We start from the raw sequence: 19728 nt of genomic DNA, 5'->3' as shown, positions 1-19728 counted from the left end.
GCCCGCCTACCGCCGACATGTTTCACAAGGCTCCAATTGCACCAGACTCTTTCTTCCAAGGATTCAAGGAGTCAGGCATCAGGAGTGCTTTCAACGATTCCATGTGCGCACCAATTGCATTCAAATCAAGTAATCGGCGTAGGATCGTATCCAATCTGGCCATACTTCACATTGGACATGTAATCAAGTGTAACGTCGCCAATTAGCTTAAGTTACCGCGACTTTTATACATGCACCTAAAGCCGGACAGCTTATCCTATTCGCAATATATGGCATATGTCCTACAACAACGTCGAGTCACCGTTGATCCCTCTTCCCTCACGTCGCGCCATGGATGAGCGAGCCACTCGTATGTAGAGCTTGTCCTACTGATATCCCGCCGCTCTCCCGTCGAGGCTACCGGCATAAAGGGAACGCAGGATGCGGGTAGACATGTAGGCAAGGGCAGGTAAAGATAAAGTGAAGTGATTGTAGACAACTGCTGCAGGCTAGCCATGTACCAACACATCTTTATCTAAAGGCATTAGGAATACTAATGACAGTAACAGATACGGAGGTCCGTGAGCGCGTGTGTGAAGGAAGAAGTCGTACGACGGTATCAAGCTCCAGATACAGATCAATGTGATCTAACAGGCCTGGCGGTATTAGAGGCTCTCAAGACCCTTTTTCCCCTCCTGCGTGACCAAACCCCGCAATTGTACGGCTGTTGGTGTTGGTTCTCGGAATAGACACGGCATTGCCTACAGCAGAGCCGACAAGCCAGCCAGTCGTTACTCAAAAGCACGGCAGAGGATTGATCGCCTTGAGCGTTGCCATGTATGCAGAGACGTGACGACAGAATCGTCCGAAGTGCTGGGCTGTATCAGGTCCCTACCGGCACTACCTGGTACTGGTATTACGGTTCTGGGCTTGTCTGATAAGCTCAAGAAACAGCCTTGGGAAAAGGTCAAGACCCAAACCTCGAGATCACCCCCAGTCCCAGTCCTGGTCCCAGTCCCAGTGCCTGGTCGGTGGTAGAGCCGAGTGGGGTCAGCCGTGCAGCATGAACCACCGCCAGCTCCCTTCTCCCAAGTCCGAAGGGGTAACCGGCGCCCTCCGCCGCGTCGAGCGATTTTCCTGCAACTTTGGTGCTCACGCCCGCAATAGATAGAGAATGTGGGAAAAGAGGGCACCTAGCAGTCTTCACTTCGGTCACTTGAGCAACTAGCGGTTAGCCGCTGCTCGTGGCGTTCCCCGATGCTTCGTCTCCACGGGGAAGCATCTGGTAGCATATAAAACATCCAGTGGCCCTCCATCCGTTTGAGTATACTTGCGTAGGAAGGTGTTTTTATTCGTCAGCCTGCTACATTCAATTGCCAGTAGAGTCCGCATTCGTCGTTCCTTTGTATCAGCTGTAGGATACTGAGTTCCTGTGAATTCCTGTCGTCACCACCATTCACTTATCGGAGATACCCGGCAACCTTGACATCGCACAAACACGAGTAGCGGCCTTCGAAAGCAAAGCGTCTACAACTCCTTACTCCTGCAAACTTAATAGTTTATTGCAGAATCATCAGTACACAACCAGAAATGGCTCGTCTAGATTCCGCAAGCTACGGCAAGGACAACGTCCGGGTGTTCAAGCGCGAGCGCGACCCCGCGACGGGCGTTGAGACGCCCTCGGAGCTGCTGGTGTGCTGCCTGCTGGAGGGGGACATCGACGCCTCGTACACGCGGGCGGACAACGGGCCCGTGGTGGCGACGGACTCGATGAAGAACACCATCTACATCAAGGCGAAAGAGTTCCCCGTCAACCCGCCGGAGCTCTTCGCAGCCAAGCTGGGCCAGCACTTCCTCGACACATACCCGCACATCACAGCGGCCAACATCGACATCGTCAAGTACCGCTGGGCCCGCATGCAGGTCGACGGGAAGCCGCACCCGCACTCCTTCTACCGCGACGGCAACGACACTCGCAACGTGCACGCCCGCGTCTCCCGCGCCGACGGGGTCGAGATCCGCAGCAGCATCGTCGGCTTGTTGGTGCTGAAGAGCACCGGCTCCATGTTTTATGGCTTCGTGCGCGACGAGTTCACCACGCTGCCTGAGACCTGGGACCGCATCCTGTCGACCGAGGTCGACGCCGCCTGGAAGTGGAAGAAGTTCGCCGCCGTGAAGGACGTCGAGGATAAGACTGCCCTCTTCGACAAGGCGTACGACGACGCCCGCGCCATCACTTTCAAGACCTTCGCCGAGGAGAACAGCCCAAGTGTCCAGAACACCATGTACGTCATGTGCGAGAAGATCCTAGAGGCCGCCTCCGAAACGGAATCGGTCTCTTACCAGTTGCCGAACAAGCACTATTTCGAGATCGGTAAGTTGAAGAACCCATAATGATGGGACCCAGCCCCCCTTTTCCCTGCGCGCCATTGGCTAACAATTACAATAGATCTGTCGTGGCACAAGGGAGTCAAGAATACCGGCAAAGACGCCGAGGTCTACGCCCCCAATCGGGACCAAATGGCCTGATTAAGTGCGAAGTCACACGTGACTAAGATGCGCATATCCTTACCCCTATCATGATATTATCTTCCTTCGCAACCGCCATCGAATAGTGAAGATGTAAGGCGATAGTTAGGTAAATTCATCAGGAGTTTCACGAATTTATGCCTCAAGTCTGGAATATCTATTTGTAGCCTGTCAGATTACTTTAATATATTGCTAGTTAAGCAAAAACAAGAGCGATGCCATCCTTAAGGAAGATGAAGTGGTTCTTTGCTTTCGATAGTTAAACATCATTTTATAAGACGGCATAGGAAGTGTTGGCACCTATAAATATAAAGTTGAGTCTTCCTCGATCATCAGAAAAACATACGGTAACCTTGACGGGGGTATCAAGTTGGCTTTACATCTAGCATAGCATCAAAACAGGTTTTGCCCTGGCTTATGTCCATGGTAAGTCACACCTGCTATAGTTACAACAAGACCCGACATACTCTTACACGCTGCTTAAAGCAAAACTAGTAAAGTAAAGGGCACTATACTTAATGTCAATAGATTATAACCCTACGGAGGTATTAATATATAGATTAATGCTATATATTTACTTCTTATAGCTATAATTAAAATAGATAAGCTAAGCTTCTTTATTATATATAACTAGAAGATCTAGTATAAGTTTAATTTTAAGCAATATTAATAATTATATTCCTATATATTTATTTATAGGAGGACGCATTATATATAACATTAAATATATATATATACTTTTATATTATAAATAGTGACTAGTAATATATAGGAGTTCTAGTTTATAAAGAATGGTCAGGCTCTTAGGTGAGAAGCTTTAGACCCTCTATCTAAGCCACCCTGGAGATATATGTTCTGTTATAAATATGCAGCTATCATGAGATGTATTATATTCAACATTAAAAACTCCTAATATTTCATTACCAGTCTTCTTCAACCGAGTGTAATGCTAGATTATTAGCTATATGCATATAAGTTCCAAAGGACATAAGGGACATGGAAAAGACACGATATAAAACCTATGCCATCACGTCTCTTCCTGCATTTACCGCGCGGATAAAGCTACAACTATGGACATCGGTCGTATACTAAGGCGCCACGAGTGAAGAGAGGCCTTCAAAGCATGGTCTCTCATACCTTCCATGATACACAACAATTTGCCCAAGAACAAGGAGTTCAGTCGTTTCGTTATTTTTTTTGTTATTACAAGCTCTCGAGTGATGTCTCTTAGCGGCAGCCGTACTGCGTCCAAGTTCATGATATACAGTATATATGTACAAGCCAGGTCGTTTTTCATTGGAACCCAGCCTTGACTCTTCAGCTCGAGATCCAGTGGGTTCTTGCGGTATTCTCCCCGAACCCATCCTCCCCTCAGCCCCTCTTATTCTTCAGCCTCTCATATCCTCTTGATGTCCTCTTCCCGGATTGCCTTGGCCACCTCTTGCCAGCCCTCGTGGCCGACCGGGACGCCGCCGAAGCGGACGATGTTACTCTTGTAAGGGTGGGCGGCGCCCTCGAAGGCCTTGAGGCGGGCGAGTCGCTTGTCACGGAGGCGGTTCTTCGGGAGCATGCCGCTGACGGCCTTGCGGAGGACCTCGGCGCCACCGTACTTTTCCATGAGCACGTCCATGGTGACGCTTTTGAGACTGCCGGGTTTCGTGGAATGTCGGTAGTATGTCTTCTGCCACTTCTTCCGGCCCGTGACGTGTAGCGCCGCGCAGTCCGTCACTACCACGTAGTCTCCACAGTCCACCGAGGGGTCCCACGTCGGCTTGTGCTTGCCCATCAGGATAACGGCAATGCGCGAGGCCAGCCGGCCCAGCGAGGGCGGCGTCACATTCGGCTGCGTCGACAGGGTCGGGTGCATCGCCGAGGCCGAGACATGGTGCCAGACACGAGAGTAGGCGAGCTTGGTCTAATCGATTCCCCAAAACCTCGGATGTCAGCAACTCTATGTTCCCCCGAAAACGAATAGCCACGAGGAACGCATGGGGTTTGAGGCAGGCGAGGTACTACTACTCACCAGCCCGATTGTTTGCGACATGGTTGCTGGTCGGAGGGAGCTTCCCCCTCGCTCAGTTTAGCTTTGCCAATGCTATAGAAGCCGAGAAATGTGCGATTGAGAGATCTGGGTAATCTCTGCTCGCAGCAGCAGGAAGGACGGGCGTCAATGGCGTTGATTAGGTATCGATTCTTCGTCGTGGACAGGACCCTTCCTTAGCCCAGCATATCGACCGGCTCCAATCAAAATTTCGATGTTCAGTACAGATCACGTGCAGCAACTCACCTTAGCTGGCAGCAAAGCAGCAAGCACTGGTGACTGGGGTAGGCTAGGCAGGCCAGTCGGGGTTTCAGTGGGCTCCGCTCCGGGCTTTGCTTTGCTTGTAGGCAGTAGGCAGTGAGTGAGTAGTAGAGTCGGGCTTCTGTACATTCGCATCTCACTGTCACTTCAACGACGCACTTTGTAATGCGATACCTCCCATACCACCTTGTGCCTCACCTATTTGTAAAGGTCTACGCTGCCTGCAGTCGTGTCTTCTATTCAATGTGACACATCTTCTTGTCTGATGCCGGTTAAAACATAGAAAGAAGAATCCCGTACGAGAGAGTTACGCTCCTGATTTCAAAGCAGCCTTATTAGTCAGTTGCGGCAGCCAATCTGGCTTCGTCGATTTGGCCCCAGGTAATCGTGATACTTATTCGGTGCTCTTTTTCCACTGCGCTCGGCGTCTTTCTACTGTGATATGCCAATGCTCCTCAAACACTTCCGCCGTATTACTTTCAGCTCCATAGCTACTACGACGGGCTCTGTGTCTTTGCTCTTCTTTACTGCCTCCTACTTCCACAACGTCCACCGTGAATATAATCTTCAACACCACCAACCGAAGCCGCCAAACCCTCCCGCAGCACCCCGCCAATCACAGCAATCCCATCTCAAAATGACTGCCACCAACCAGAAAGTCAAGGCGCCCTTTCAGGTGCGTATACTCACTCCCTGCTTGTCGGCTTTCCTCTCCTATTATTAGGAGTACCAGGCGTCTAGTCGAGAAATCGGACCTCGAAAATTCTATGCATCGAAGGGAAAAAGAGGATTGTCGGCGTTCAGGCTGTTAGTTTGTGCTTAAAGCTGATGAAACTCGAAACGTTCAGACCCTCTTCAACGTCCACATGACATGTGACGATTGCATCAAGGCCGTTTCAGACTCGTTGTACAGCCTCGATGGCGTTACGAAAGTTGATGCAGACCTGAAAGAGCAGCTAGTGACTGTTGAAGGGACTGGTAAGATCGACCACCCATCCATACATCGCTGATGTCACCGCCGAGCACTAGCCTGCACCTGCCCGCGCGTTCCCTCTCTCTTGTTCGGACGATAGCCACGTATTTGCGTGGGGACGATTTCAGCCAGTCGCTAATCTATAGTTCTCGAACCGCAGCTGCTCCATCGGCCATAGTGAGCGCCATCGAAGCCACAGGCCGGGATGCCATATTGAGAGGATCGGGTGCCCCAAACAGTAGGTGCATGCAATACATTTCCTTACGCCCGTCATAGCTGGTCCTAGATGGCTTGGCCAAGGGGTGAAGCCAATGCCCCCGGGTTCCTTCCGCGCGTCACTCTTTCTTCGGACGGTTGAGGATCTTCACGGGAAATCGGCTATGCTTGCTGCAGCTTACTGACTTTGAGTTCTCGGCTATCGAAATTTCTAGGCTCAGCCGTCTGTATTCTCGAAACATTTCACGATGATGATGGAAAGGCCGAGGTGACGACAGAGGACGGCAAACAAAGGGAAGTAAGGGGCCTTGCGCGCATGGTGCAAGTGTCCCCGGATACGACCTTAGTCGATCTCACATTGCATGGGGTCGATGCGGGCAAGTATACGGCTACCATCCGTGCATATGGCGATTTAAGTGACGGTGCAGCAACTACGGGACCTATCTGGGCTGGAGGTAGCGGAACTACACAAGCTAGGGGCCTGCTTGGATCTCTCGAGATTGGAAAGGACGGCAAAGGCGCCGTCTTCCTAGATCACCCATTCCAGGTTTGGGAAGTCATTGGTCACTCCATGGTGGTGTCTCGTCAAGATGCCAACCAGGGTCTTCAGAACGACGAGAACACCGTTGTTGGGGTCATTGCAAGAAGTGCCGGCATGTGGGAAAACTTGAAGCAAGTTTGCTCTTGCTCCGGGAAAGACCCTTTGGGAAGAAAGAGTAGACGGAGTCGCCAAGGGCATGATCTGAGCCTATTGTAGACAATCGCTGGGCCTGGAAGAATGACAGCGATGTGGACCTGGTTGTCCTGCTACATAGATCAGACCCCCTTTTGCTTCTCAACAGGATAGGACGAATGTAGCCACCACACATCAAGTGGATATAGAATAAACACAACTTGATAAGTCATTGTGCGACGGAGCCTTCACATGTTGGTTGCATGGCCTCTACAACCGAAATTGGAAGTCCGGTACTGCTTCTCCAGAAGCGTGTCCGTTCCGTCGGGCACCAACGGTGTACGGGGAATGGGGATACTGAGTCATCCGACAACTGGGCGTTAACACGCCTCCTGCAGCGGTACCTGTCATGTCAGCTTGGCGGAAATTGTCGGGGTAAGAGGACCGACCAGTTCAAGCCCTTTAAAGGCTGGCTTGGGGGGCCGTTGATCATGGGGGTTGCGCGACATCGTCTGATAGTAATAGCGATATCGAACGAGGTAAGCTTAATCTTTATATCTCGAACAGCCATCTTCGGGGCCCGACAGCTTGGCTCAGCCCGCCGCGTGGTTCGATGTTCCCTCGCGGGGGTCGAACCACCCTCAGAATCAGGCCATTGCCATGTGGTGGTGGCAGCATCCTCGTTGGCAGTGCCGGGAAAGCGAATGGGTGCCATGTTCAAGGGGGCTTCCTGGATGCTGGCAAACAAGCAAGTCTGTTCCGATTGGGAACCGCCGCGCCGACTCCTTCACCCCGTGGTAAGATGAGCTAGGCAGATCAAGTATTTCGTCAAAGCTACTTACAATGTTTTGCTCAAGACTCATCTTCCTTGGGATTGGCCAGTCAACCTACCAACCGACTTCTTGAAGAAGTCTGTTTCGTCCGCGGGCGCGAAGGTCGTGCGGTTTGACGCAAGCTGGCACATGAGATCTGCTGCAATTGGAAACATGTTCGAGAGCGAGGAACGACATCTCAAGCGCCTTTGCACGATCTCCAACCTGATCTGCAGATAGGTGGTGTTTATCCAGTTTTAAGCCTAGCAATGGGCAATGAGGTGGCCTATGTGCTTAGCTAGGCTGGGCACGTACCGGCCAGGCCCCGGGGACTTGCTTGTTATTTTGTCGTTATCCCCTTGAAAGCTTATCCCTCCCGAGTGAGCCTATCTTTCTCTGGATCCCGCTCTTTCACACACTTGCCAAGGGCAGAACCGTGAGCAGACCAGCGGGCATTAACGGGGGTCGTCAATGTCCCAAGTAGGCAAGAAGACAGAAAATCAGGTACAGAAGACGACAGTGCAAGGGGGAAAACAGGGCCCCCCGAAAAGCCCACTTAGTGGTAACCGGATGCGGCTCGGAAGACAAGTGACAGATTCAAACATGAGACGAGGGCGTTGCCAAGACTTGCTCTCTCTCCTTCCTTCCTCGAGATCCTCATTTTTTGTCTGCACTGTACATGCATCTACGTGTACATGGCTGGGTGGTTTGTGAGGCATGAATGTCAAGTGTGAAAAGTTCCTGTCAGATCTGATATATTGCGGATTGATTGGTATGCGAAGAATCTCATTTTCGACGATGCTGGTGCAGGGGTCGCGCCATGGTGGCAGATCTGGTAGTAGCCGTCGTGCAGAATCTCACTACCGACAGAGACGTGTGCCATCAACTTTAGCTCTGCATGCCCTAGCTCTGCAAGCGCGGGAGATTCCTTGTGTATGAGGCGGTTGGCGGGAGTGTTGATCATCCTTCACATGTACGATGCAGAAAACCCCGATATGCAGTCGATGAATGTGTACGTATAGTGTACCTACTCCAAAAATCAACATCTCCGGAAAGGGGGCCGTTTCTCCATGGCCTCAGCCCGTTCGAGCGAGTATGAGCGGTACGACATCATCGTCGGATTCCTCGCTGGCTACTCTTTCACCGTGGTAGCATCAATGCAGTTACAAGCCTGCGCGGCCATCGTCAAGTCCAACCTAGGGCCCTGACACGGACGAATCAGACGAGTCAATTGCTCGGGAATAACTTAAAATGATAGATCTCGGGAGGATCAAAGTCGATACCCTCTCCACTTTATCTTTCTAGAAGCTAAAGCGCAAGACTATATGAGGTTGCGTACTGTTGACATGGAAAACGTTTTCTTCCAAGCTCGTGTCGAAGCTCGTTCTGGCTCCAAGGTAAGCTCCAGATTAGACCATATAGATCAAGTTGACCGAAACATTGTGTTGGAGAGGTGCATCTCCAGCTTTGGATACCTCGCGATAGGCAGCACGATTGCGTACTGGGCACATGTTTGCACTATGTAGTAGCATTGCTCCCCATACAGGCATTTTCCTTGCAAATCCTTGGATTTATACTTCGTTTCACAAGTCAAGCCAAGTATTGACAGCCTATTCGAGCCGTATACCGGTTCAATGGGCGCATTGCCAAGTTGTACAAGGGCCTCCTGGTGCTCAATCCTCCAGCGAGGTTCACACCAAACAATGAGATAGCTCAAGGATAGGGATTAAGGCATCTCGAAGTCTATCTATACTTTATAACCTTGGAGTCGCGAGTCACACAAATATCCATACCTGGCTGTCTACAACTCACGTACGTATTACTCGCTTAGGCATGGAACGTCTTGATGGAACAAATTAGAGTTGCTGCACAGTAAACAGCTTGACGCCGGCTGCACATCCCAAGCAAGGTTTCGGCAAGCTTGACGGGACTCGGCATCCAACGTAACGTGTCCTGGGATACTGGGCGCTGTGGAGTTGGCTGCTGAAATCTCTACATATGTGTGTATGTACATGCATACTATTTAATGTGGTCTCGATGGAAACATGGCCCATCGTTGTAGCAGCGTCCTGTGTATCAGAACCTAACGCCGGTTGCGAAAGCTACATCCTTACATGCCTACAAGACGCTCTGGGCCTAGGTATCACGGGTCCGAGCACGTGTTACGTCTACATACGGGGCATTTTATGTGTGCGAATTACAAGAGTAGGGTTGATCAATTGTTTATTCACTTAGCGATGAAGTATGTAACGACGACACCGCCTGTTGGACTTTTGTGTGAGCGCCAGGGCGCGTATCTATTCGATGACAGACTCTCAGGTTAGGTCTCCAGACAGGTCACAAAAGTGGCCAATAGCATTTAGGATATTCACACCTTGGCAATGGTGCTAAAAACAACAACAGCCAAGGCACGCTGCTGCCAGGGACGGCTTGATAGGTCATCAATTGGGTTTCCTCTGGTCGCACAGCATAATAACCCCGAAATCAGAGGGCGAACGGGAAGTGTATGTAAATACTCTCCGCACAAGCAACAAACAGACGGGACATCCGACAGACAGTTCCTGTACCAGGCGTGACATGGGGCGACACGATCGATACGCGCCCTTGGAACGGCTGGTGTCAAGGAGATACGGCACCGTTTTCTAGCCCCCAGAGCCAATCAAGGGCTAGTTGGGTCACCTGGAACACTTGCTGCTTTACAACCGACAGGGCTTAAATCCACAGCTGTTCCGAGTCCAGGCAGATTATTAGCGAGAGCAGGGATTCAACTGCTCGCTCCCGCATTGGCTATTTTGTGGAGAGGGGCCTCAGGTGTTGAGCCCAGCGCACCCAGGTAAGGCGAAGGAAGGCGAAGGAAGGCGAAGGCGAAGGCGAAGGCGACGGCGACGGCGACCCGAGGGCGCTTGTTGGTCCGCCTCCAAACGGTTCGGTCCTGGCAGCATCACGGGATCTATGTAAATTGACAAGACAGCAACAGGGTGTGATTACATCATGTCGTCCAAAATGGACCGATCGCCAGCAGCAAACACACCAACCTCGAAAGTTTATCGCGTCGGTCATGACTAGCGAAGGCGGCTCTGCCCCCGGGTGGCTGTGACGGGTTTGGAGTAAAGACAACTCCCAACCACAGATGGCCGCCCGCAGGTCACTTCTTGCTACGGTCCTGGGAGATTAGCCATTCAGCTGCACGTGTTAAACGCACCTACTGTGACAAGATAGGCTTGGCATCATCACTAGGAAGTAGAGACGAAATACAGAAGCCAGTTATTCCCCAAACTTGGGTGTATCCGATCGCTCAGGACCACGCGATATACTTCTCTAGGTCACCACCGGTCATCGGTCGCCGCCTGATCCGAACTCGAAGACTGATATCACGCAGAAAAGAAAGAATGTCTTGTCGATGCAATCAATAAGGAAACAGGAGAGAAGGATGCCGGCTTCCATCGCCTCGACTCGCTGCTGTCACCTTAAGCGCCATCCTCAACAAGCCCGCCCACACACCCGACACCCTGCCATACCTTATTTTCGTCACTGCAGATTCCATCCATCCATGCTCCCCAGGTACGTAAGCCTGTACACCTGTAGGGTGAGAGAGAGAGGTATTCCGTATTGTACCGGTTGCCTGAGCATCATGACACTGGAGCCCGCCCGTTGGGGGAAACCAAACTCCCCCTTACCCCTGTTCTCCTCTTTGTGCGGCGGCCGCACAGGCATCCTGATGGTTTGGTCCGCTGCTGCGCAGGGAAGACGACCGACTCCAAACTCGGTCCCCACTTCACTTACAACGGACCGTTGATCCCAGGCAAAAGGCGTTGATTGCATACTGCTGCATGATATACCCAGCAACCCTCGCAAGCGGCATCCTAGATTTCACCATTCTTTTCCCATCTGGAGCTTCTTGGCGTTGACCTGCCATTCCCTCTCTCTCCCGACGCAGCCACCCTTCAAGTCCTCCCCCCGTACGCGCTGGCTTCGCTGTTGAATTTGAATCTATCCACTCCTTCTCGCACCCAACCTACTTAACTTTGGCATACCCTATTTGTCTGCTGTTCCCCGGTCTGACTAAATTACGAGGAAGTAGCAGTAGTCGAAGCAACTTTCCGTCACGTCGATATATCTGGTCGACCTGCCCTAATCCAGTCAGTCATTTCCGGTACACTCTGGGGCTTAAAAACAAAGATCGAGCGACTGTATAATCTTTCTCTCCCTCTCCCTCTCTCTGTCTATCACTTTCAGATCTCCTAGCCGCCCAGAGAGCCCGGCACTACGACACACATCATATCAGCCGTTCGTGCATGTGTACCTGCGCAGCGTAGCGATCCAAGTAATCTTTCCCGCCAACCAACCCTAGCAGCCAACACAGGTCCAGCGCGCTTATCCGCACCAACATCCCAAGAATCCGGGACCCGATCTTGACAGCAGCAAACCCGGGACGCAGGGACTGGAAGGAAGGGAGAATTGGTTGATTTACGATTTCCGTCGGAACAAGCCATTGAAATCGACTTGGTTGCCAGCAAAGCCACGGCCGTGAACAGGTTTTGAGATTGCTCAAATCCGAGTCACCCGACCAAAACCAATAGGACAGCCAAGGCTGAGCGGGGAGCCAGCTAGACCTGAGCACAGCACACACAGGCTAGCCATCTTTGAACGAGCGAGCTGGACAATTCATTCAAAAAAAGGGCACCCCCCCAGGCACAACTGGAACCCCTCTCCCCCTACCCAACCGCCACCACTGCACTGCACGCACACTGCACTGCACTGCACTGCATCGCAAATCGACCCCACTGGGTGCATTACCTTCTGGCCTAGGAAAACCAGAGACAGCCGAGTTTCAGAAAGGGCAGAGCAAGTCGCAGAGCGGCTTCTTGCCTTTACGGCCTCCAGGAACGCATCTCGTCTTTTGGATTTGCATTCCTCACACAAACATTCGCCATGTCGTTGAAGCAGGTATGTCCGAACTGAAGTAACCCGCAGCTTGGGTTGGCTAGCTAACGGTCTGCCTAGGAAATCGAGACATGGGTTGCCGCCCTTGGCCGTTACGACAACAATGAGTTCGACGAAGCTCTCAAGGAGTTCGACGGCATCGCCGATACCTCCAAGATCCTCTTCAACATGGGCGTAATCCATGCCACTCTGGGTGAGCACGAGAAAGCCGTAAGTGAACACAACCTGATTTGCCCGGCAAGAACACGCAGTTTCTAATAGCCCTGACTAGGTCGAGTGCTATCAACGAGCCATTCGCTTGGATCAATACCTCGCCGTGGCTTACTTCCAACAAGGTGTCTCCAACTTTCTTCTAGGCGACTTCGAGGAGGCGCTGGCGAACTTCAACGACACATTATTATACCTGCGAGGCAACACAATGATTGACTATGCTCAATTGGGTCTTCTCTTCAAGCTATACTCCTGCGAGGTGCTGTTCAACAGAGGTCTCTGCTACATCTACCTGCAACAAAAGGACGCAGGTCTGCAAGACTTGCAGTACGCTGTGAAAGAGAAGGTTGTTGAGGACCATAACGTCATTGACGAGGCCATCCGCGAAGAAGCAGAGGTAGGCAGCCCATTCCTCGACTTTTCGATGGCTTGTGCTAACTGTTGTATAGGGCTACACCGTTTTCTCAATCCCCGTGGGCGTTGTTTACAGGCCTAACGATGCGAAGGTGCGAAATTTGAAGACCAAGGATTACCTGGGCAAGGCCCGCTTGGTTGCTGCTTCAGACCGTGCCAACGCTTTCACTGGCTTCGCCGGATCCGAGATCAAGAACGCGGGCAAAGCTAGCGTTAAGGATGACCGCCCGTCGGACAACATTTCTTTCGCTGCCACAAATCTCGTAAAGCCTAATCTGCAGAGCCGGATGCCAGTCCCCCTGGTGGTGGTGGCGGCGGTGGCGGAGCCAACTTCCCGCCTACTCCGCCTCCCGAGAACGACAAGCCAGCCCCAATGAGCCGTGGTGCCTCCGTCAGGAATGGACCTAAACCTATGCCGCTCAGGGTCAACACCGATCAATCGAGGAACAACAGCTACACGAGGGCTTCGCCTCAAGAGGAGCGCCGAGGACCGTCACGTGCGCCTTCTCGTGCAGCTTCCGTCGCTACGAGGTCGCCGCCGAACCGAGGTTACTCACAGAGAGACACCAGAAACCGCCAGCGGGATGATGAGGAGTACCCCGACGATGTATACGACATGTACAATGGTGGAAACGACCCGAGAAGTAGCACGTCAACACGTCGTCGCAACCAGCCGCGATACGATGACGAACCCGAGGGCAGCGACTACGATTCATTCAACGAAGATGATTTCGAAATGATCCCTCAAAGGCGGCCGACGAACTCGATGTCGGGGTCGTCCCGCGGTGGTTCAAGAAGACCTGACATCCGCAAGATCCGCATCAAGGTGCACGCCGAAGACGTCCGTTACATCATGGTCGGTGCTGCAGTAGAATTCGCGGATCTACAGGATCGTATCCGTGAGAAGTTCGGTCTCCGCCGCCGTTTCAAGATCAGGGTGCGTGATGAGGACTCGTCCAACCCAGCCGATATGATCACTATGGGCGACCAAGATGATCTAGATATAGCCATGATGAGCGCTAAGTCGTTGGCACGAAAACAAAAACAAGACGTTGGCAAGATGGAGGTAAGTTCCAGCCAGAATGGCCACAATACTCAGCGCGATACTAATTGGGTGGTATTAGATTTGGATCCAAGAGATTTAGACGTTTCCTATTTGAAGTTCTTTTTGGTTACATCTATCACACTACGATACCCAGCAGCTATAACCTCGACGCAACGAAGTAATGACGCACAGAGAATCTAGCTCACCCTCATATCACTTGGGGGAGCACTTCTGCTTGCTTTTCACAACATAGTATATTCCTTTATTTTTCTGTTTTGGGGATACAGCCTGTATTCCGTTCTGGGAACGCCTGCGCATTGTCGCTTGTCGTCCTATAATACTCGATGATACGAAACTTCAGCGATGTTTCAAGCCCACGATACCATACGAATGCATAGCGGTGGAGGGTCCGGGACTTTTGGGTGGCGTCCGTGAGCAAGCAAGCACTGAGTCCGCGACCGGTGGCTCGCTGGCGATTATCACCTGTCCCCCTTCTTTGTCATTTTGCGACATTTCCCTTTTTTTGCTTAGGCATCATATATGATTATCATTCTACACAGCATATTCCCCCAATAGATCTGGAGATCGGCGAGTGATCACAGTTTCCCCCTCACAGGCGGCCACTGGCCAATATCTCTTCAATAAGTAGCTAAACACCGCACACCAATATCAATTCTGGAGGTTCCTCTAGTTTTGCTGTCTCTTGCCTGCCTCTTCGCCTATGTCCCCTATTTTTGCCATTTGTTCACAATCTTGTCTGTTGCCCGTCTTTACTGTCCTGTTCCTGAATACCGCCCTCGTGGCGTCGCATATGCGATTATTATCTATATATTAAAAGACGCTTCGCCGGTATTCATTGGTGGCTGGGAGGTATTCCTTACTGTATCAAAGAGGAAGCATGCGTTAGAAGACGAGAGACTAGGGCATGCACGCAAACTTCAAATAAAAAGGCGACATGGACGGGTTGCGAAAGGGTAGTGCCTAGGGGCGTCTGGGAAGGATGACAGGGGTCGGTTGGCAACTATGTCTCCCTGGTGGTTCACAGCTGCAATCGGGATAGGGCAGATATCTTAATATGAAAAGGCGCAACGGGAGCGGGTGTATCCGGGAATTATATCGTGTTTATCTCTTGAATCGCCTTAGTGTTGTTATGCGTCTCGTCTGTACCAAACTGCTGTCTCCTCCCAATCTATGCAGCTGGTTAATCCTTGGATGGGAGGCTGGTCCTTGAGTAAGACCTCATGAGTGAGAAGCCCTGGTTGGCTGTCCCGGGTCACAAAGGGCACCTTGCTCACTCTCCCATGTCCATTTCACCACATAGCAATGGCAACAACATATGATTTGGGAATGTTTGAAATTTGACCTCATCAATAATTTGTATACGAGAAACTTCCCCCGTCTCTCTTAATTTAGAAGTGAACTTAAGTAGACAACATTAATGTATATGTATGCGTTTTCCGTTTTCTCTCTCCCTTCTTATGCCAAAATGCATAACCCATAACCCGGCTGACAGTCCAGCAACCCGCAGAGGAGAAGCCCGCCGCACCTGCCATCGCTCCGCTTGCAGCAGACGCCGAACACGCTTCCCTCGCAGGTATAGCCGGTCCCCGGGCCACACGACCCATCGAGACTCGGTTTCAGGGCAGTTGGGCGTGGAGGACTTGTGGTTGTGGTGGACGAAGGAGTGGTGGTAATTGTGGGAACGGAAGTAGATGTAGATGCGGTAGTACTAGAATCAGGTCTACTGCTGGTGGAAGCAGAGGTGGTGCTTTGCTTAGTGGAAGTGCTGGTTGTAGGGGTAGGGGTAGGGGACTCGGTAGGGGGTTCGCTTGCCTGGCTGCATCCGGATCCAAAGTTGGGCTGGCATCCTTCGCCGCAGTAATCGGCCGTGCTGCCGCACCAGCCGTGGGACGAGCAGCAGTTGCCAAACTCAGAGCCCAGGCACGTCGTGTCGCCGCCGCAGCTGCCGTCGGGGCTGACCTTCAGGGTCTGAGTCGGCGCGGGAGGGCTTGCTGGCGCCGTTGTCGTGGTGAGCGGGCTGTCCGGGATGCCCGCGCCGGGTCCCGTGGGCAACTTGGTCGGCGACGTCGCGGGCGGGATCGGCGAGTCGGCGGGCAGCGTGTTGTCGGGCGAGCGGCAGGTGCCGTATTGCGACTGGCAGCCGCCGCCGCAGTAGTCGATGGAGGCGCCGCACCATCCGTTTTGGGAACAGCCTGGAAAGAGAGGAGGCGGCAAGCGCTCTTGGTTAGGTAAAGGGAGGGGAGAGAATCCAAGCAAGCAAGCTAAAACAGCACGGCGATGGTGATGGAAGGAACAAGGAGGGACAGGACAAGCGACATACAGTTTCCGTACGTGGACCCCTGACACGTTATGCCAGGGCCGCAGGCACCATCCGGGCTCACCTTGAGCGTGGGCGTCGCGGTCGGCTTGGTGGTAGTGGTCTTGGTAGAGGTCGTGGTCACCTTGGTGGTGGTCGACGTCGGCTTCAGGCAGGCCCATGTGCCCGTCGGCTCGCGCGTGGTGAAGTCGTAGGCGGGGACGGCGCCCGTGCCGGCGCGGTACCAGTTCTCGGGCGGGTCGCCGAGGCACTGGCCGACGGTGACGGAGCGATAGCCGTTGCGGAACAGGGAATCGAGGATGTAATCGGTCAGATTGTAGACGGTCTGGTAGTGGATGTCGTGCTCGATCTGCAGGTAGCTCTCTTTGCAGGGGTTGGACCCCACGACGGCGTCGTCCCAGATGTCCTTGCTTGTCTGGATCTCGCTCGGGTCGTCGTGCAGATAGCCCTCGGTGTCCAGGTCGAAGTAGATCTCGTGGTAGCCCAGCGTGGTCAACATGTTCTGACAGGCCCGCTCGCAAATCGAGAACGGAGGTCTGGATTGCACGTGCCCCGAAGGCCAAGGTTAGCATATTTCTACCTTTTTCTCGTCCTTTTGGTGACTGACCGCATGTAGGTTGGAAAGTAGCCGAGGATGTCGTTGAAGGCGATCTCGTTCCAGACCATCTGGTTCTGAGCCTGCGTGGTGCTCATCTGACTGAAGTTCTGGTGCGACCACGTGTGGCTGGCAATTTGGTGGCCTTCGGCCGCCATTCGCTATGGGAGAGTCAGATAACCTTGCTGGGACGTTTGAAGAATGTGTTGGCGGGTTGGCAAAGTACCTGAATTATGCCTTTCCACGGGTACTTCGGATCGTTGATGGGCCCCTTGCCCAGATTATTCCCCGTGATAAAGAAGGTCGCCTTGGCATTGGCTTTCTTTTCATGGTTGTCAGTCAGTGGTTTGCTCGTCTCGTAGCCGAGGTGTATGCAATGGAAAAGAGGGTGGTTCTTCGCATACAGCCAACTTATCCAGTAGAACATCCGTGAAGTTATATGGACCGTCATCAAAGGTCAGTGCAATATCGCCATTGGTCACGCAGTCGTATATCCCGACTCCTCCGTACTGAACTTTCCCCAGCTTCGGCCTCGCGATGCCCGATGTGTCGACTCCGCTGGGCTTCTTGTTGCCATCGCAGCCGGGGCCGTAGTTCAACTGACAATCAGGGGCTGTACAATAATCTAGGCCCACACCGCACCATCTTCAGGTGACACCAACGGTGTTAGTCAGTGGGCAATACTCTATAGGAAGAGGGGAAACAACTTACCCTTCGGCAGAGCAGCAGTAGCCAGCAGCACAAGATCCACGACCTGCGCCGCATCTGCCGCTCTTGTTCTGACGCTCCTGGAGTTTTGCGTTTTGTAGTTTAGCCTCGTTCTCATCCTCGTGGGCATCGCCAGTGCTACTGCTGCCCTGGTGGCCGGGCTGTGCCCCCGCTGCTGCTGGCGGCACTCGATGGCCAAATTGGCTGGTATCTTGCATCAAGGTTTTGCGCGATTTCAGGTCCGACAGGAATTGTCGCCCGCCTAGTATTCTGGGCACGGCATGCTGCTCTGCATGGGCGGCATCTGGATTGTGAGCAGCCGAGAGGCCAGCCCAGACAGCGGCCAGAACTACGGCAGAACTAGACCAGAGCATGTCGACGGCGGCGGCTGAGTAAAAACAAGCTCAGTAAGTAAGATGCACTAGTGCTAGAGCTGTTGAGTACGGAAAGGAGTCATGGAATTATATGCCGGGAACTGGAATTCTTCTTGGAGCGCCCTTCAGGTCCATAGCCAAATATATATATATATATATATAGATTATAGGCTCATTCTTAGCAGAGATTCTGAGAAAATTACTGACGGTGGCCAGGGCCAAAAAAGAAAAAGAAAAAAGAAAATCACATTGGGCATATACCCGGATGCTACCTTGTCAGCAGCACGCGTTATAGCGTAAAGAGGAATGTGAATGTGCATGCAGGCTGCTGTGGGCAGTTGCCGATTATGCCGGCCCACACACCTCGACTATGTGCAGGCGAAGTAGCAGTAGAATACCAACACACAGCGCAAATCCCTTGCATTTGCTTTTGGCCCTCGTATCCGAGGCTTCATCAAGGGCAGGAGGTGTGGCAGACGGGAGGGGAGATCCCGTCGTCATCAACATCTTCAGTTGTCCATGACTAGCTTCAGATAGCTGATTTGGGGCCGTCGATTATATCACCATCATCATCTTGCCGCGCGGCTCATATACAACTCTCCTACGGATGTTGATCACTTTGCTTCCTGTCGGCAATATCTTGGTGTAGTTGCCCAAGAGAGAAAGAGCATCGTGGGTTGTCGGAGTATTCTTTACCCAGGCCCAGTATACGTAGCTGAATCGAGGCTAGACCCGAAGTGCAAGCGACCGTGACTTGAACTCATGTGGGATTGATTAGCATAGGTCGTATCTGCAGATGATGTATCGACTTGCATGCACGGGTGGAATGATGTGTTCTTTGGCCATCAGGAAGAAGGGGTTTCTGGAGAAACGGTCCCTAGCAGATTGGTGGAATCAGCCTGGTGAGACTTGCATTCTAGCTTCGCGGTACGACGCTGGATCTCCAAGGAATTGGGGAAGATCAATATTAGGCGGAATAGAAATCCAATATTTCCCCTGGTGGTGCATATGCCCCTTCCAGCATGGATTTCGCTTACTTCCGTTGCAACGCAGTATCACATTGCGAGTATTCCCGCATGCAGGCCAATCACCAAATTAATTGGCTGACTCGATGGATTGTTACTTTCGTTGTGGCGTTCAAGCGAGCTCGGATGACGAGTTCGCCCGTAGACACAATGTTGAGCTGATCGGCATGGACAAGGACAAGGCACATTAGTGACGGGACCGGTACAAAAAGAGCCGTGTTCCATTAATAGACGAGGTATTGGTATATTTGTAACGACCGCCATGATACGCAAAGTCATGATTGACGTATGCTCTCCTTGGTCGATCGAGGGAACGTGTCCATGGCGTGCCATCGTGACGACGACGCCATATCTCAAGCCGCCAGTGCACGAAGCGAACATCGCATCCGCTGTATATGGACTATGCGCGCACTATTGTTCCGTTGCTTCGACGGCCGTACTTCGCATGCGCTTTGGACTGGCACCGCTCCAATCAACTGCCCAACAGCTTCATCGTTACTTCCAGAACCGGCTTGAACGGTATCCCAACCGCAGGGTCTGTTCAAAGCCAGGCGACCAGGAAAGCCTGGTCATCATGGGCGACTGTGCTAA

At 52.3% G+C, this 19728-nt stretch overlaps 6 protein-coding genes across 6 annotated transcripts; 4 read left to right on the top strand and 2 right to left on the bottom strand.

The window, feature by feature from the left end:
* Window positions 1-17: 17 nt before the first annotated feature.
* PG998_005820 (uncharacterized protein) lies at window positions 18-357 on the top strand (the record flags this gene model as incomplete). Its single annotated transcript, XM_066872638.1, has 2 exons — window positions 18-129; window positions 251-357. The coding sequence occupies 2 exons, from the start codon at window positions 18-20 to the stop codon at window positions 355-357; spliced, it is 219 nt and encodes a 72-aa protein (XP_066732735.1).
* Window positions 358-1569: 1212 nt separating this feature from the next.
* PG998_005819 (uncharacterized protein) lies at window positions 1570-2508 on the top strand (the record flags this gene model as incomplete). Its single annotated transcript, XM_066872637.1, has 2 exons — window positions 1570-2353; window positions 2429-2508. The coding sequence occupies 2 exons, from the start codon at window positions 1570-1572 to the stop codon at window positions 2506-2508; spliced, it is 864 nt and encodes a 287-aa protein (XP_066732734.1).
* Window positions 2509-3904: 1396 nt separating this feature from the next.
* On the bottom strand, window positions 3905-4552 carry PG998_005818 (mitochondrial 54S ribosomal protein uL13m; the record flags this gene model as incomplete). The annotated part of the gene is made up of 2 exons (XM_066872636.1): window positions 3905-4423; window positions 4532-4552. 2 exons carry the CDS (start codon window positions 4550-4552, stop codon window positions 3905-3907), a joined length of 540 nt encoding a protein of 179 aa, XP_066732733.1.
* Window positions 4553-5447: 895 nt separating this feature from the next.
* Window positions 5448-6756, top strand: PG998_005817 (copper chaperone for superoxide dismutase; the record flags this gene model as incomplete). The annotated part of the gene is made up of 4 exons (XM_066872635.1): window positions 5448-5486; window positions 5659-5788; window positions 5884-6025; window positions 6177-6756. The coding sequence occupies 4 exons, from the start codon at window positions 5448-5450 to the stop codon at window positions 6754-6756; spliced, it is 891 nt and encodes a 296-aa protein (XP_066732732.1).
* Window positions 6757-12416: 5660 nt separating this feature from the next.
* PG998_005816 (NADPH oxidase regulator (tetratricopeptide)) lies at window positions 12417-14197 on the top strand (the record flags this gene model as incomplete). Its single annotated transcript, XM_066872634.1, has 6 exons — window positions 12417-12431; window positions 12489-12638; window positions 12700-13035; window positions 13088-13315; window positions 13336-14118; window positions 14177-14197. The coding sequence occupies 6 exons, from the start codon at window positions 12417-12419 to the stop codon at window positions 14195-14197; spliced, it is 1533 nt and encodes a 510-aa protein (XP_066732731.1).
* A 1376-nt stretch (window positions 14198-15573) lies between these two features.
* On the bottom strand, window positions 15574-18112 carry PG998_005815 (chitin deacetylase; the record flags this gene model as incomplete). The annotated part of the gene is made up of 6 exons (XM_066872633.1): window positions 15574-16379; window positions 16439-16971; window positions 17043-17191; window positions 17257-17352; window positions 17435-17675; window positions 17742-18112. 6 exons carry the CDS (start codon window positions 18110-18112, stop codon window positions 15574-15576), a joined length of 2196 nt encoding a protein of 731 aa, XP_066732730.1.
* Between the last annotated feature and the right edge of the window lie 1616 nt (window positions 18113-19728).

Source organism: Apiospora kogelbergensis (assembly GCF_038363985.1).
Source record: "Apiospora kogelbergensis strain CBS 113332 chromosome Unknown utg000003l_segment0_segment0, whole genome shotgun sequence".
Taxonomy (NCBI): Eukaryota; Fungi; Ascomycota; class Sordariomycetes; order Amphisphaeriales; family Apiosporaceae; genus Apiospora; species Apiospora kogelbergensis.
This window is presented reverse-complemented; position numbering and strand designations above follow the sequence as displayed.